Source organism: Carcharhinus amblyrhynchos, chromosome 9 (genome assembly GCF_965287045.1).
Source record: "Carcharhinus amblyrhynchos chromosome 9, sCarAmb.v2.hapA, whole genome shotgun sequence".
Classification (NCBI taxonomy): domain Eukaryota; kingdom Metazoa; phylum Chordata; class Chondrichthyes; order Carcharhiniformes; family Carcharhinidae; genus Carcharhinus; species Carcharhinus amblyrhynchos.
Genome location: NC_137332.1, coordinates 47,133,170 through 47,150,048, shown reverse-complemented (window position 1 = coordinate 47,150,048; position 16,879 = coordinate 47,133,170). Strand labels below are relative to the sequence as shown.

Here is a 16,879-nt window from a genome sequence, read left to right as displayed (position 1 = left end):
GTCAGAACAAGCTTTACCAATGAACAATGGATTTGTATGTGGAAATCATATGAAACTAGAAAAGAGGGTACTCAGTATCTCTGTCACACTGTGTTTACTCAATGTTATTACAATTATGTAGTTCTTCCTCAAGGTTTTTCCCTGTCTGGTTCATGTTCTGTAAATACAAAGCTGAAAAAATAAATATTTTTCTTAAAAGCTTCCGTCTCTCAAAGGAGGCTCTAAACCAATCTATATCCAACAACTTGCTCTGAAAACTCTGCTCACATTTTGACAGTGGAGACAGAGACCACAGCAGCCGAGACAATGTACAACATTTTAAAACAATCAATAACATCCTAAACAATGCAACCCACAGTATGCTAAAAAAAAGTCAACTCAGACAATCTCCCAACATTACCAAATCCTTTAAAATACTTCAGGATCAGGATTTAAATCTTGATCTGTATCAAAAATTAATCAATTATTCCTTGGGCTATAACCTACTCTATCTCTGTACCAAGTTTCATTGAAATCTACATTAATTTTTGAGATATAGGCTGGAATTTTACCACTGGGTCAGGTGAGGCTTACAGAATGGCATTCTCCATTGGCCCCAGGCTGATCTTACGAGCCTCGGGCTGGCGAGGCAGTAAAATTCTGGCAATATTATTTACAGGCAAACAGACTGACAGGCGAAAACATTACCTAGGCTAGAGAACACAGAAAATTGTAGCAATCGTTCCTTTTCACATATGCGTTTATCAAATCCAGGTGAAATGCAGAGTAAAAATGCCAGCCAGATCTGGACACTTTGCCAGAGCACCACGATTGTGAAAAGAACAGATAGCAAACATTGTAAGAGCATGGTGCGTTGTCAAAGATGCGACAACCAAAAATAACTCAAGATTTTTACATATTACTCGTCAGCTTCCCGCAACATCATACATGGTGAGTCAGAAATATGTGAAGCTTTTTTTCAGATGAGACCAGAGGATGAGAACACAGAGATGAAATTTCTCATTTTAAAGTTATACAGTTTGTCCCTATTTTTCCATTATAAATTCCATTGCCCACGTTTATAATGAAAGCACTCCCAACAGTGCAGCATCTCCACTAATGGGGAGTTGTATTTATAGCTTAAGAAATTCATCAAGACACTTTCATTATAAATGTGGAAATTATAATTTTGGAAAAGGTGACATGGAATTCTTCAATTGGAAGATTTTTAATATAGATATAAGTAGATTAGCAGCAATATCCCTGAATGAAATACTTTGGGGTTATAGTATAATAAACGATAGACTTCATAGTGTCATTTATTAATTACTTCTTTGATTTATTTGCTATTATACTCATGCCATTAATTTCCATGGGTTTATCCTGTTCATCCACTGTAATTTTGGCAGAGAATCTGTGGAAACTCAAGAGAAATGACATGAAAGTCTCCAGTGTCACTTTGGATCTGTTGTCCAACTTATAGTGGATACTCAGGAAACCCTACTCCTGTGAAAAATCCTAATGTCCACTCTGGGTATCAGCCATTACGGTACAATGAAGTCTTTTTGTATTTTTATCTGTAAACATTTTCACAAAGTGTATTGTTCCACAGAATCCTTGCAGCTCTCTGAAGTTGGGGGTTGCGAGAGCTATGATGGAGTCTGGTTGAAGGTATGGTGATGTTTTGGTGACGTTTTACTGGTTTTTATCCAGATCCTTAGGCTGGACTCCTAATGTTGATTTTTATGGTTACCTTCTTCCACTGCCTTTGTAATGTATGTCCAAAGGGCCTGCTGGTCCCCTGCAGAAAAGTGACCTCTCTCTTCCTATCCATCTCCTTCACTAAGGTTTCCAGCACTACCTCTAGGAACCTTGGAGCCCTAAATCTGGCCTCCTGATTTCTTCTTTTACAAAGTCTCTCCCATCCATTTCCAGCACCTGAAGTCCTGCACACACCGAGGCTGCCTGTAGAGGATGCAGCCCTCAACAACATGTTTGGCACTGGACTGCACGTCGCAATCTTGGGGTTAAGCAGGTATCCAGCATCACTTCCATTGGGAGCGGGGTAATCACAATCCCCTCATCACCTAACAGACAGTATCCAATTTTTCTTCCCTAGTCTCTTTAACATTCAGTAAAGGACACTCACGAAAAAAGGAGCTTCTGGCTGTTTGAAAGACAGTGACTCAAGCAGCTGATGCCACAGCAACCAGCCCGTGAATGACTGTGCAACATTGTGGAGATTTTATGAAACAATAGAAGTTTGATTCAACTCCACAGTATCCAGTATAAGATTAAAGAAATGATGTAATGAGACAGTTATTTTGCATAAGGAAACCTCATCAAAAACTGTCCCTCCTGTTCTCACAATTTAAATTTCTCTCCTACCATTATATTGTCTCCTATCATACTTTCTAGCATGTTTAAGTGAGTGAGAAATATAGTGATTGCTTCATTGCCTGCACCTCTGAGTATAATGATAACAAAATAAAGTTTCGCATTTAAAGTTTATTTATTAGTGTCACAAGTAGGGTTACATTAACACTACAATCAGGTTACTGATCTGCAAAGACTGGTAAAATAAAATTATGAATTGGTCTGTAACTTGTTGAAAATGAATCAAGGACTAAAATCTTAGGCATTTGGTGCTTGAAGTATCTATGATTCCAGAAGATTGATCTCATGTGTACGGAATTGGGAACAATAGTCATCTCGTGCTGTAAATAGTGGATAAATCAACAGAAACCATCTGTGAGATCACAAAAGAAACAAGGCATAAATGAAAAACATTCTAATGGGTGTGGTAATCCAGGAGATCACTACAGTGTTCACCTGTCAAGAAAAGGTCCAAAGTTGCTTCTGGAGTACCAGTAATGTGTTCTATCGATGTCCTGAGGACAGCCTAGCCAGCTTTCATAACTTAAAATGAACTCTTGGCTCTGTTTGTGCACAGACCATTAATCAGCAGAAAGTACCAGCAGTATTTGTGTGTTTAGATGTCCCATGTTAATGTAAAAGCATCAATGCAGCCCCCTCCCACATCAGTGCAAGATAAAGCATTTGGCTTGGGCCTAATAGGCATTAGATGCCACAAGTGACACAATATCAGAAGCAGTTCCAGAAGGAGCTTAGTGTCTAGAAGTTAATGCCATCTCAAACTTTTAAAAATACTTTGGCACAATCTCAGTCATTAATCTTACAATCTCCTGACAGTGATGTAGCATCACATAGGAGCAAGAAGATCATGCAATTTAAAAGCAATTTTAGAAGCAAGGGGAACATACATTGCTATGTAACAATAGGGCATAATGAAGGCACGAGATGGAAGTAATTGGAGAAATGTTTTGCAGACTGGCTGTTTGAGTGTACTCAGTGGAGGTCTCCTGATTTATAAAACTTCATCTCTCAGTAGGTGCCCTCTGTGGAACACACAGCAATGTTGTAATATAATTGGATTGAGATAATTTGAGAACAAGATGGGGGATGTTAAGCACCCTTTTTCTTGTGGAAGAAGTTGCTTATGATGAGCAGTTTGATGGTACATGTTGCTATCTGAAGGCTGTCCCTAGTCTTTTCTTTATCTTACTCTCCCTCTCTTTATCATTGCGACCACTTTCATTTTCTTCAGCTGTTCTGGATGAAAGACCCAATTCCTTTGCAATGACTAAACTAAGCAGATTGTAGCAAGCCTGTAATTCTGGATAACCTTGCTGGACTGTATAGCATGGCTACCCACCTCCTCCAACCTTTCACCGCTCTGTTGAATCTAACCAAGCAACTAAGAATACCAGTGCTCAATTATCGTTTAGGTAGCACAGCACTTTGTTAAACCTCTTCTTGCAGATAATGGAAAGAAAAAGTAATCGACCCTGTCAGAAACGAGCACCTCACATCTCTTTTCAACCATCCTGATATGATGCTCTGGCTGAGAAATGTAGCTAACTGGTATTGCTAGAGAATCAAAGACTTGTGACTGCTTCCAAAGTAATAATGCAAAGATATGTAGAAGCATTGATTTGCATTGCTCACTATCAATGAATGAAATCACTTTCTGTTGATGCAATTCAGCTGGGGCCTGTTCTCCATATGTGTGACATCAATGCTACTTTGTACCTGTGGGATTCCAGCCACTCAAAAGTAGCTGTCTGACTTTGGTTGACTGGTAGGGCACTGAAAAGGTTAATGAGCTCAGCAGTTGAGATTCTAACAAAAGATCACAGATCTGAAATGTCAATCTGACTTTACTCCCTCCATAACTGTTGAGACTTCCCAGCATTTTGTGTTTTTATTTCAGAAGTCAAGAGGCATGATTGAACAGGAAATAGATCACTTGTGCATTGACACATTGCTGATGGACTGATGCCATTAACACCACCACAGCCTACCGAGGCTCTTAAGTGAACAACTAACTGTTACTTAAAGATCTCATTCCCTCTCTGCTGCAATTTTTCAGTCTGCGGGGGAAGGTGGCAGCAACATGGGTCACCTGGCAATTTTGATAGTGCAGACTGCTGTTGGGTAGGGAAGTGTACACCTCATGGGGGCAAGGGTGGTGTGCACTGGTTTCCTCCCTTAATCCCAAAGACATGCTGGTTAGGTGTATTGGCCATGCTAAATTCTCCCTCAGTATACCCGAACAGGCACTGGAGTGTGGCGACTAGTGGATTTTCAAAGTAATTTCATTGCAGTGTTAATGTAAGCCTATTTGTGACAATAATAAATAAACATTAACCTTTAAGTCAAGGAGTTTCTTCATTGCTTCCTGGGTACTGGTGGTAATGGCCATTATTGAAATCCCGCAACTCTCTAGGGTGAGATTTCCTGTCCCTGATAGGTGTAAGTCTCACTCTGCACAAATTAAAGCCACTATAATAATCTTGCTGAGGCCAGTCTTCTGTCACTATTACCCTTTATTTACAACATACATAAATACCACTCAGTGGCTACAATATACATGTCAAGCCCCAGAGTCCATTGACAGCTGGCCTGCCAGGGGCCAGCTGGTTTGAAAGCCCTTGCTGTCTGCTCCCAATTGGGCAAGCTACCAATCACTTGTACTCTACTATGAGATCTATTGATAATCCCCCATGGCCATCATAAAATCCCTCCTCCCTCACATCTCACTGCTTGGATCTGAGTGGAGAACTTTGCTTCCGAAGAGAGTGCCTTAAAGCTTCTGACAACACTGGTTCTTCCAGAGGTCTCACTTCCGTTGGACAGGTGTGAGGTCAACGTCTAGTGCTGGCTCAACATTGGCAGTGATCGTCTCCGTTGGCTGGTAATGAGGTCTGCACTGGTGCAGGCTTCCTACTCCTCAGCTAGCCCAGGGGCTGTCTGACATCTTTGTCCTGTCCATGCACCTTATTAGACACAGACCCTGTTTTTTCCATTATGATCCCAGGGACCTGACTGAGATTGTCCCCAAAGTTCCTCACATGGACTGAGTCGCTGGTTTTGAACTTTTTCTCTGTGCTCGCAGAATCATAGCTTTTCTTCTGGGATTCCCCCCTCCCTGCCAGGTTTTGTAACAGTAGGCTTAATCCTGTCCAAAGCCTCCATCCCATTAACAATTCTGCTAAGGCAATTCCTGCCATTCAGTTAATCATAATAAAATGCATTCGTTTGGTCTCTATGGACGCCGCAGTTTGTTTCTTCATGTCAAACTTCAAATCTGCATCGCTCGTTCAGCCAATCCCTTTGATGATAGATGATAGGGTGTGGTCGTAATGTGTTTGATTTCATTGAAAAGCATGAAGGTCTGAAACTCAGAGCTGGCAACGTCAGTCCAATTGTCAGAAACCAGGACATCAGGTATCCCATGTATGCAGAGATTTTGTCTTAGTGTCTCAATGGTAACATGGGAAGTGTTGGAGCTTGATGTATCTCCATCCATTTGGGGCATACATCAACTATAATTCAGAACATGGAACTTATAAAAGGCCCGGCAAAATCTACATGCACTCACTCCCAGGGCCTATCAGGCCACTCCCATGGATGCAAGAAGGGGTGGAGGGGAGGGGCTGGTGGGGAAGAGTTGTTGGTTCTCTTTGCACAACTCACCCATTAATTTAAAATAATTGCCAAAAAAGAAAAACTTTTATGCAGTAAGTGGTCATGATGTGGGATGCATCAACTAAAAGGATGATAGAGTCAGATTAAATTGTGACTTTTGGAAGGGAATTGGATAAGCACCTGAAGGGAAAACAAATTGTAATGCTGTGAGGTAAAGGTGGGGGACAGGAACTACTTTTAATGTTCTTGTAGGGAGCTGGCACAGACTCGATAAGCTAAATGGTCTCCTTCTCTGCTGTAACCATGCTATTGCTATAACCTATCAGTTGGTTAGACATTCCTTGTGTGCACAATGTCTCGATTCCCTCCTCTTCCATGTCCTCATCATTTTCTACTCAAAGCACAAGGAGAAATCCATCACCTCTCTTTCAATTGTTGGAAATATCCAGCAAACATTTTCAATGCGGACTTAAGAGAAGAGACTGTGTCATAATTGTAACGCCAGTACTGGTGATCCAGCGGCTCAAGCTAATGCTCTGGGGACACGGCGGCTGGTGGAATTTAAATTCAATTAATAAAATCTGGAATTAAAAGCTAGTCTGAATAACGTGGTTCAGATCAGTAATGCCAGTCGGAAGGGCAGCAGAGGAATTGAGGCAGACTTTCCTTGGGGGTTCTCTCTTGATGGAATACCTGTCTCTCTGCCACTTGGCAGAGCAAAACTCTGGACATTCTTAACAAGCAAATTCTAGCCGATCACCAGCTATTAGAGAGGAAAGGAAATATGTGTCTGTGGATAAATTTATTACATCTTTTAACACTGCCCTCTTCTTTTAAAATTGACACTGGAGGTAAAACCTCTTTACTTTCTCTCCTGTGTTCCTTCCTTACACCATCCCTGCTTACTAATTAGTTGAGTCAAATGCTTCTTGACCTTCTATAAAGTCATTTTGACCCAGCTGATGCGAAAGGAGTATGAATTTTGACATTCCCTGTGGTTTTTCTTCTCCACACCTTGCCTCACTGAAAAGCAAAGCATATGGGAGTGTACGCTACTAATGTTGCCTGTCTATTTGATGTTGTTCGTCATCATCAAAACAGAAAACTAGCAATAGACAGCTCGGACATGATAGACCAACTAGGCACTGATAAAACTGACTGCAGTTAAACGAGTGTGTTATCGATGATATAATAAGTCTTCAAACATTTCAGTACATGGCTTTCATTTCCAGGACTTTAAACTTTCCCAAAGTTGTCTGTAACAGGGAACATAGAACATAGAACATTACAGCGCGGAACAGGCCCTTCGGCCCACAATGTTGCGCCGACCAGTCTTATTTTTAAAAAAAAACATTGACCCACTAATCTAAACCAATCCCTTTTCGTCCATAAACCTATCCACCAATCTCTTAAACGCCCCCAAACTAGGCGCATTTACAACTGCAGCAGGCAGGGCATTCCAGTCCCTCACCACCCTCTGGGTAAAGAACCTACCCCTGACATCCGTCCTATAACTACTCCCCCTTAATTTAAAGCCATGCCCCCTCGTGCTAGCTTTCTCCATCCGAGGAAACAGGCTATCACCATCCACCCTATCTAAACCTCTAATCATCTTATATGTTTCTATAAGATCCCCTCTTAGCCGCCTTCTTTCCAGTGAAAACAACCCCAAATCCCTCAGTCTCTCCTCATAGGACCTCCCCTGCATACCAGGCAACATCCTGGTAAACCTCCTCTGCACCCTCTCCAAAGCCTCCACATCCTTCCTGTAATGTGGGGACCAGAACTGCACACAGTACTCCAAGTGCGGCCGCACCAGAGTTGTGTACAGTTGCAACATGATGCTGCGACTCCTAAATTCAATCCCCCTACCAATAAACGCCAAGACACCATACGCCTTCTTAACAACCTTATCTACTTGATTCCCAACTTTCAGGGATCTATGTACACATACACCTAGATCCCTCTGCTCCTCCACTCTATTCAAAGTCCTCCCATTAGCCCTATACTCAACACATCTGTTATTCCTACCGAAATGGATTACCTCACACTTCTCCGCATTAAACTCCATCCGCCACCTCGTGGCCCAGCTCTGCAACCTGTCCAAGTCACCCTGCAAACTTCGACACCCTTCTTCACAATCTACCACACCTCCGACTTTGGTGTCATCAGCAAACTTACTAATCCACCCAACTATACCCTCATCCAGATCATTAATAAAGATTACAAACAGCAGTGGCCCCAAAACAGATCCCTGAGGCACACCACTCGTAACCGAACTCCATGATGAATAATTACCATCAACCACCACCCTCTGTCTCCTATCTGCTAACCAATTCCTGATCCAAGTACCTAAATTACCACCAATCCCATACATCTGCATTTTCTGCAGAAGCATACCATGGTGAACCTTATCAAACGCCTTACTAAAATCCATATATACCACGTCTACTGCCTTACCCCTATCCACCTCTTTGGTCACCTTCTCAAAGAACTCAATAAGGTTAGTAAGGCACGACCTTCCCGCTACAAAACCATGCTGACTATCTCTAATCAATTCATTACTCTCCAAATAACTATAAATCCTATCCCTAATAATTCTTTCTAAAACCTTGCCCACTACAGAAGTAAGACTCACTGGTCTATAATTCCCAGGGAAGTCTCTGACCCCCTTCTTAAACAATGGGACAACATTCGCTGTCCTCCAATCTTCCGGTACTATACCAGAGACCAACGACGACCTGAAGATCAGAGCCAGTGGCTCTGCAATCACCTCTCTTGCCTCCCATAGAATCCTAGGGTAAATCCCGTCTGGACCAGGGGACTTATCTATTTTCAACCCTTCTAGAATATCCAACACATCCTCTGTATCAACTGCAATACTTTCTATTTTACACCCCTTCACCCCAGTGACCTCCTCAGCTACATTCATATCGTCCTGCGTGAACACCGAAGAGAAATAATGGTTCAATGCCTCTCCAATCTCTTCCGGTTCCACACACAACTTCCCCCTACTGTCTGTAACTGGCCCTAATCTTGCCCTAACCAACCTTCTGTTCTTGACATACCTATAGAACGCCTTAGGATTCTCCTTAATCCTATCAGCCAAAGTCATCTCATGCCCTCTTCTAGCCCTTCTTAACTCCCTCTTCAACTCCCTCCTAGCCAATCTAAAGCTTTCTACTGCACTACCCGAGCCCTCAAGCCTCATCCGAACATAAGCCTCCTTCTTCTTCCTAACCAACAAATCAACTTTTTTTGTGCACCACGGTTCCCTAGCCCTACCAATTCCTCCTTGCCTGACAGGGACATACCTATCACAGACCCGCAGTAGCTGCTCCTTGAAAAAACTCCACATTTCAGACGGGAAAGAAAATCTCAGGCCCTCTGGTAAATTGGAATTTTTGCCAATTATCGAAACTTAAATAAAAGGAGATCTATGTCAGTGCTGGTTGACTTTTGTCCTACTGCAAATCTGTAGAATAAGTAGAATGAACATTAAAACACCCTCCAAATAAAATGCTGTGTTTGAGGAAAGGACTGTAAGTGACCTAATTATGTCTTGTTTGAAAATTACTGCACAAAAGGTTAGATAAAAAATGTTCTTATAAAAGCATTGACAGTTACAGATGTTCCTAAAACATTAGATTACTTAATGTCATGTTCAATGTCTGATTCATTTATATGGGATTATGGTGCTAATGTAGAAAAACTGAGGTTGAATAAAGCATTAGGTAATACCTTTATGCCTCCATTGGCCTTGTAAACCCAATATGAACAAGGAATATCAGTATTTCCACACTATGGCCAGTAGATACCTGATTTTGACACATGATTATTCTTAAAACATGTAAGGCCATTGTACTTTGATAATTATTTTCCATAGGAAATGTTTTACATGGGAATGAACATCAGTTCAACAATCAATGGGATTAATTGTTTTTATATAAATTATCTGCTAACATATACAGTGACTAATTCAGTCTCTGTACTGTGTGATCCATTTAGTAATTATATAAATTGCAACTTGTAATCATTAATATTGAAATAAATCATTTATTAACCTTGGTGCAGGTGGATGAAGCCATAACGTAGTAAATTATTTTCTTTGTTTAATATATCAGGGCATTGTCTAGAAAATAAGGGACGCAATAATGAATTAGTACAACTGGGTAGATTACTGCTGGAGCACTGTTCACAGTGTTGCCATTGAGCTAGTCATACAAAAGTGGTTGTCTAGACTTATTAAGATAATACCAGGAATGAGAGAATATAATTATGATGAGTGACTAATCTGTGTTTATTAACTGGAGCAGAGAGGCTAAGAGGATCCAACAGAAATATTCCAACTTTTGTTAGGATAAGTACTGCACTACTTCCACTACGCGGAGAATCAGTAGCAAGGGATAATAAATTTAGAATTAGAACTGAAACATCAAGCGGAAGATTAAAATAACTTTTCACATTAAGGTGTGTTGATAAGCAACATGCTTTTTAAATTGAGACAATCAAGGCATCAAAGACAGGATTATATAAATATTTAAAGAGGGAATGTATTGAGGGATAAGGATAGGCAGGAATATGACAGGCCAACGTGGAGCTATGACTGACACAAACAAGAAGAACTGAATGACCTCTTTCTGTACTGATGTTTCTATTGTTCTTTAATGAGGAATTATTATTGACCATATTAACTTATAAAGATTTGGTGCAATTTTCTGTAATCCACGGGTGGTTTATTTAAATGTGCCAACTCATTAGATTATTTTGCGCAGCCACACACAGGCAGCATCTTAAAGGGACTGTCTTCACGCACAGTGCATAGGAATGCTTGATTGTTACGCAGCCATGTGCTTTGTGGCAACAGTGCATAAAACAACCATCTCTCTGTCTGCTATTTTAATTGAAGTGTTGATCTAGTTTAAATTGACAGCAATATATAGGCTTCAAATCCTCTAAAACCATGATTCTATCATAGGATATTTTGGAACAGCTCAAGAACAGTTGAATTCACTTGAGGAATTTGTTTCTTTTAAAACAAACTTCCTTTCCTTTTTTAATGAAAGCACAGACCCTCGCTGGTCTGGGTTTCTCAGGTCACTCACCTTAAAGCATTGTGTCCTCCATGTGAGCCCAGGCAGTAAGTACAGCAGACAGGTTAATCAGGCAGAAAGCATCAAGGATGAACCTGATGCTGTTTTGCTAATCTTCAGAGATCTACTTTCTAGCAATCAAGAGCTGTTTTTCCCCTCTCACTGACAATGAATCATTTGTAGCCCACTATTGACCCAGCTGAGGTTAGTTCATTTAGCACACATTTGGGAACATAGGGCCAAGTAGAGGGTATTCATGTCTTTGAGTCTGCATTCAGTTAGAGCATAGTTGATCTCTATCCCAAATTAATTTGCTTACCTTTGTTCTATAATCCCTTGATACCTAATAAAAATCTCTCCCTCTCTAGGTCAATAACTTTCACACCAAAATAATAACTTAAAACTAACTCAATAATTCTAAATTCTAAGAGAATTTTGAGATTTTTGCCGGAATTCTCAGAACTAGCCCATGGCTGGAATCCTCTGGTTTCACTATAGTGAATGGAGTATTGCTGAGCGCCAAATTCTCCAGTGTCGCTGGTAGTGGAGATGGACCGGAGGATTCTGGCCAGTATATAAATTCTGCATTAGACAGGCCCTTTACAATTCTGTAACATTTTAAAGCCAATATCTGTAATAAGCACGGTTAGGAGAACTATAGAAATGGATGTAAGAAATCACAAAGAGAAAGCAGATTTAACAAAACTCTGATAGATGGAATTCGATGTGGGGTAATGTGAGAATATTCTCAGAATCTAAAAAATAAAATTGGAGTATTTTCTCAGTGGTGAGAGACTAGAATTTGTGAAGATATAAAAAGATTTGGATTTCCACATTCACAAATCTCTGAGAGTTACAGAAAAGGTACGTGAAGCAATCAAAAAGGTGAATGTAAAGTTGACCTTTATCTCGAGGGTTGGAAAAGGGAGGAAATTATAATTCAGTTGGACGGAGCATTGGCCAGGCTCCATCTGTGTTCAGCTTTGGGCACTATACAGAAGGAAAGATTATTGTGCCAATTCACCAGGATATCACATCTGGAATGGGTTTAATTTTGAGGTGGACTCACCTGATGAAGGGGCAGTGCTCTGAAAGCTGGTGGCTTGTACTACCAAATAAACCTGTTGGACTTTAACCTGGCATTGTGAGACTTTTTACTTAAATTATGAGGCCAGGTTGCATAAATTTGACTTGTATGCCTTCGAATTTAGAAAGATTAGAGATGATCAAATCGAGGTATTTAGCACAGTGGAAGATTCAATAAGGTGGATCCAGAGGATGGAGTTGGGAGGGGGGGTGGAAAATTGTGAAGGTATCGGTGGAGGAGAGTGTGCAAGTGTGCAAGCAGATTAGGTTGCAGACTTGCAGAGAAGGAGAGTTTGTGAAGGAAGTGGGCGGGAGAAAAGTAGATTCTCATTTGATTTGATCTTTTATTGTCACATGTATTGGTATACAATGATCAGTATTGTTTCTTGCTTGCTATACAAAGTATACTGTATATAGAGAAGGAGAAAGTGCAGAATGTAGTGTAACAGCTAGGGTATAGAGAAAGATCAATTTAAAGCGAGGTAGGTTCATTCAAAAGTCTGATGGCAACAGGAAAGAAATGGTTTTTGAGTCAGTTGGTGCGTGTCCTCCGACCTCTGAATCTTTTTCCCAATGGAAGAAGGTGGACAAGAGAATGTCTGGGTACATGGGGTGCTTAATTATGCTGGCTGCTTTTCCCAGGCAGCTGGAAGTGTTGACAGTGTCAGTGGGTGGGAGGCTGGTTTGAATGATGGACTGGGCTTTGTTCACGATTCTTTGTAGTTTCTTGCAGTCTTGGACAGAGCAAGAGCCATTTCAAGCTGTGATATAACCAAAAGGAATGCTTTCTATGATGCATCTGTAAAAGCTGGTGAAAGTCATAGCTGACATGTCAAATTTTCTTAGTCTTCTGAGCAAGTAGAGGCATTAATGGGATTTCTTAACTATAGCATCCGTATGGGGGGGATCAGGACAGGTGGCTGATGATCAGGACACCTAAAAACTTGAAGCTCTCAACCATTTCTACTTTGTCCCCATCAATGTAGACAGGGGCATGTTCTCCATACACTTCCAGAAGTCGATGGCTATCTCCTTCATTTGTTGACATGGAGGGAGAGATTATTATCGTCACACCAGTTCACCAGATTTTCTATCTCTTTTCTGTATTCTGTCTCATCATTGTGAGTGACTGTTGTTTGAAATCCAGTTCATTTGAATCACAGCTTCATAGTTAAATGATTAATTTTTGCAAAGCTTGATCCTGATAAAAATGTGGGATTGACTGTGCAAAAATAATGCCTACTCTTTCAAACATTTCTGTAGCTGTCTAAAATCAAGGTCAGTTGCTTATGTGATATGGGGCGACATTAATCAGGCTGTCAAAAACACAAAAAACTGAAGGCAAGGCAAGGCAAGAGGGCAAAGCGAGGCAAAAAGACAGTTTTCATTTTAGTTTAAAAGTTCAAAGTATTTAACAATGCACAAACTGCACATTCATCCTCATCCATAAAATGGGTGAATTATTAGATGACTTAGATTTGCCAATCCATCGCACATTGTCTGAAACTGTTAAACAAGAAGTGATCTCTAAAATGACAATGAGGCTATGAGACATTGTTGATTCTTCTGTTGAAGTAAGTTAAGAAAGCTACCCAGAAGATATCGCCTTATAGCCAACACCTGTTTCCCTGGGTATGATAGAGTAATTTGCAATCAATAAACCAGAAAGCTGGCAATTATGGAAAATTTGAGAGAAGGGTTTGAGGTTGCAGGCTGAAAGCCAATTAGGAGCCTTCATAAGCACCATTTTCTGCAGATGGAAAGAAATGGGATTACAGGAAGTAGAATTTGGTTGAGTTCTTTTGGAAAACTCTGAGGCAGTCTACTGTTATGTTTGCAATATTGTATTGCAAAATTATTCCCTTACCCTAGTAAATGGAAATAGGCATTCATCAATAGGTACTTTAACTGGAGAAATGTTGGAAGATATCTTGCTGGTCATGAAACTTCTAAAGCTCATAGTAAAGCAATGTGTGCATCTGTTCAAAGATATAATTTATCTGGAAGAATTAATTCTGTGTTATCATTCAGCTTGAAAAGAAGTGTTCTTATTGGTAGAAAGAATTGTCCTTGAAGGGGCAATTATGAGTCAACAACATCACCGTGGATCTGGAGTCACATGTAGGTCAGACCAGGTGATGATGGCAGATTTCCTTCCCTAAAGAACATTTGTGAACTAGATGGGTTTTCACAACAATGGCAATGGTTTCCTGGTCATCTTTAGACTTTCAATTCCAGATTTTTATTGAACTTAAATTTCACCATCTGCAGTGGTGGGATTTGAACCTGGGACCCTGGTACATTACTTTGGGTTTCTGCATTACAAGTCCACTATGCCACCACCTCCCCCTAGCCCAGATGGGCCATCGTGATTGGAAAATTTGGGATAATGGGCAGTCAGTAACCAAATACAATATAGAGCCCTGTTGTATAATTGTATACGCAGGTATCCCCCGGTTAAAGTGTACTCTTGTAGCATATTTTTATTTTAGTGTGGTTTGTAAATTAGGAAAGTTACTGACTAGAGCTGCTTCCATTTCATTTTAGAGAGGTTACTTGCATGTGCCAAGAACCATGTTGATACTGCACGTGCTGTCATGTTTTTAAAACTTACCGTCACTTCCATCTCCCACTCACCAATTGCTCTCTTCTGGCTCCTTGCCCCATTTGCCACATCTTTCACTTACTTCTCACTCTTTCCACCCCTCTCCTCACAGGGTAGTGAGCAAGGCAGCAAGTGGGAAGAAATAAGGGTTTGGAAGAGGGAGCAGGAGAGACAAGTGGCAAGATGGAGGATCAGGAGGTGATCAGAAGGTGAGAAGTGGTGCATGGGAGGTAAGTAGAACAAGTTAAAGAGGTTGAAGTTCGGTTCAAGCAGCCAATAAATTTTTAATATAAAGATTACAGGGCAGGAACATAATCTGCCTCTACTGCATGTTTTCTTATGGAAAAGTGATTTGCATTTAGCACGTTATCATTTAGCATACAATTTTTTAAAGTAACCTATTAGGAGGACTAAATGAGCAATAGCTGTACACTCAATGGTTTAAATCCCCAAAGGGTAACAGATTATGTTAAACCCAGAACTGTATTGATGGAGTCTGAAAGGTTGACCTGAATTAAAGGAAAATGCATCTTATTAACAATTTCTCTATTAGCCTAATAGACTACAAAATTTGACCTTCCATATTGGCAAAGAAATAAGTACCTCCTAGTTGTAACTAATTATATTCGGTATTAACTAATGATGACAGATTTTAATTGAAGAATACATTTAACTAAAGGATATATTAAGCTTCTCTTACCTGATGGGGATATGTGCTTCCAAGTGATGGTGGGCTCTGGTTTTCCACTTGCTAGACAAAAAAGAGTGACATTGCTGAATTCATTCACGACAGAGCCAGTAGAGATGTCAATAATTTTTGGAGGAACTAAAAGAAAACAGAGAGGGAAGATAGTTAGATAACATTTATTGTGTTATTAACCTATAAACATTTTAACTGAAGCTGATAAGCACTGGATTAAGCAGCCAATAAATATTAAACTTTTATCAGGCTTTCCACAAAATACGAATAACCTAGAGCAATCTTTTTAATCAAAACCTTCTGGATCCAAACTCCCCAAATAGAAGCAATGCAATTCATACACAACGAAAATAATGGAGGGAATTTTAATACTCACTGGATGAAAACAGAACAATTGAGCAGTTAAAATGCCCTGGGCTACTTACCGGCAAAGTGCCTGGTTACAGTTAGATATGTCTACGTAAGGGAGAGACTAGAATTATATTTATTGAAATAAGGGGTCTCCCAATTATGTCGCTCTTCTTTTATAAACCCCTAAGCTAGCCTTGGTCAAGTTAAGTTGGAGATGAGAAAAAATCTTTTTTTCTCAGAGGATTGTGAACTCTCCTCCCCAACAGAGGCGGGGTCATTGAATATTTTTAAGGCAGACGTTCTGAAGTAACAAAGGAGTCAGAAGTTATCGGAGGGAGGCAACGAAACGTGGAATTGAGGCTACAATCAGCCATGATCTTATTGAATGGCAGAGCTGGCACAAAGGGCTAAATAGCCTATTCCTGCTCCTAATTTGTATGTTCATAGAAGATGCCCAACCAATGATAGACTGCTGCTAATTTACATGTGTTAATTGCGGTCTAATAACAATCAATAGTGATTTTAACTTCTATTTGCGTAGGGCAATTTCCAATGTTGTGGTGATGGCCAGGAACAGGAGCACTCCTCTATGCTCACATGAAAAGTTTAGACATCCCCTGCCCCAGACTTTCTCATCATTGTCATTACAACACCCCCTTCTTTACACTTACCTGAGAATCGTGGAGGAAGCTCTAACTGGCTAGTTTTTGGGAGTAAGAAGTCTCACAACACCAGGTTAAAGTCCAACAGGTTTATTTTTAGCAAACGCCACTAGCTTCCAGAACTGGCTGTTCCTTCGTCACCCACCTGACAAAGAAACAGCTAGTTCCGAAAGCTAGTGGCATTCGCTACAAATAAACCTGTTGGACTTTAACCTGGTGTTGTGAGACTTCTTACTGTGTTTATCCCAGTCCAACGCCGGCATCTCCACATCATGGTTTTTGGGAGGCCAGCAGCACATCCTCCCACCCACGTCTGACTAATTCTTGATGGGAAATAGATCAGTGGCAGGTTAATGGGATCCACTAGTTAAAACTGTCACTCTTTCATATT

The 16,879-nt window shown here is 40.5% G+C and overlaps 1 protein-coding gene across 1 annotated transcript in view; it reads right to left on the bottom strand.

The window, feature by feature from the left end:
* The window catches only part of negr1 (neuronal growth regulator 1), a 518,020-nt gene that overhangs the window by 117,847 nt on the left and 383,294 nt on the right, over positions 1 to 16,879 (bottom strand). The window contains exon 3 of the mRNA XM_080195565.1: positions 15,476 to 15,601. Within this exon, the coding sequence (XP_080051691.1) occupies positions 15,476 to 15,601 (126 nt within the window). The remainder of the gene's footprint in view (positions 1 to 15,475; positions 15,602 to 16,879) is intronic.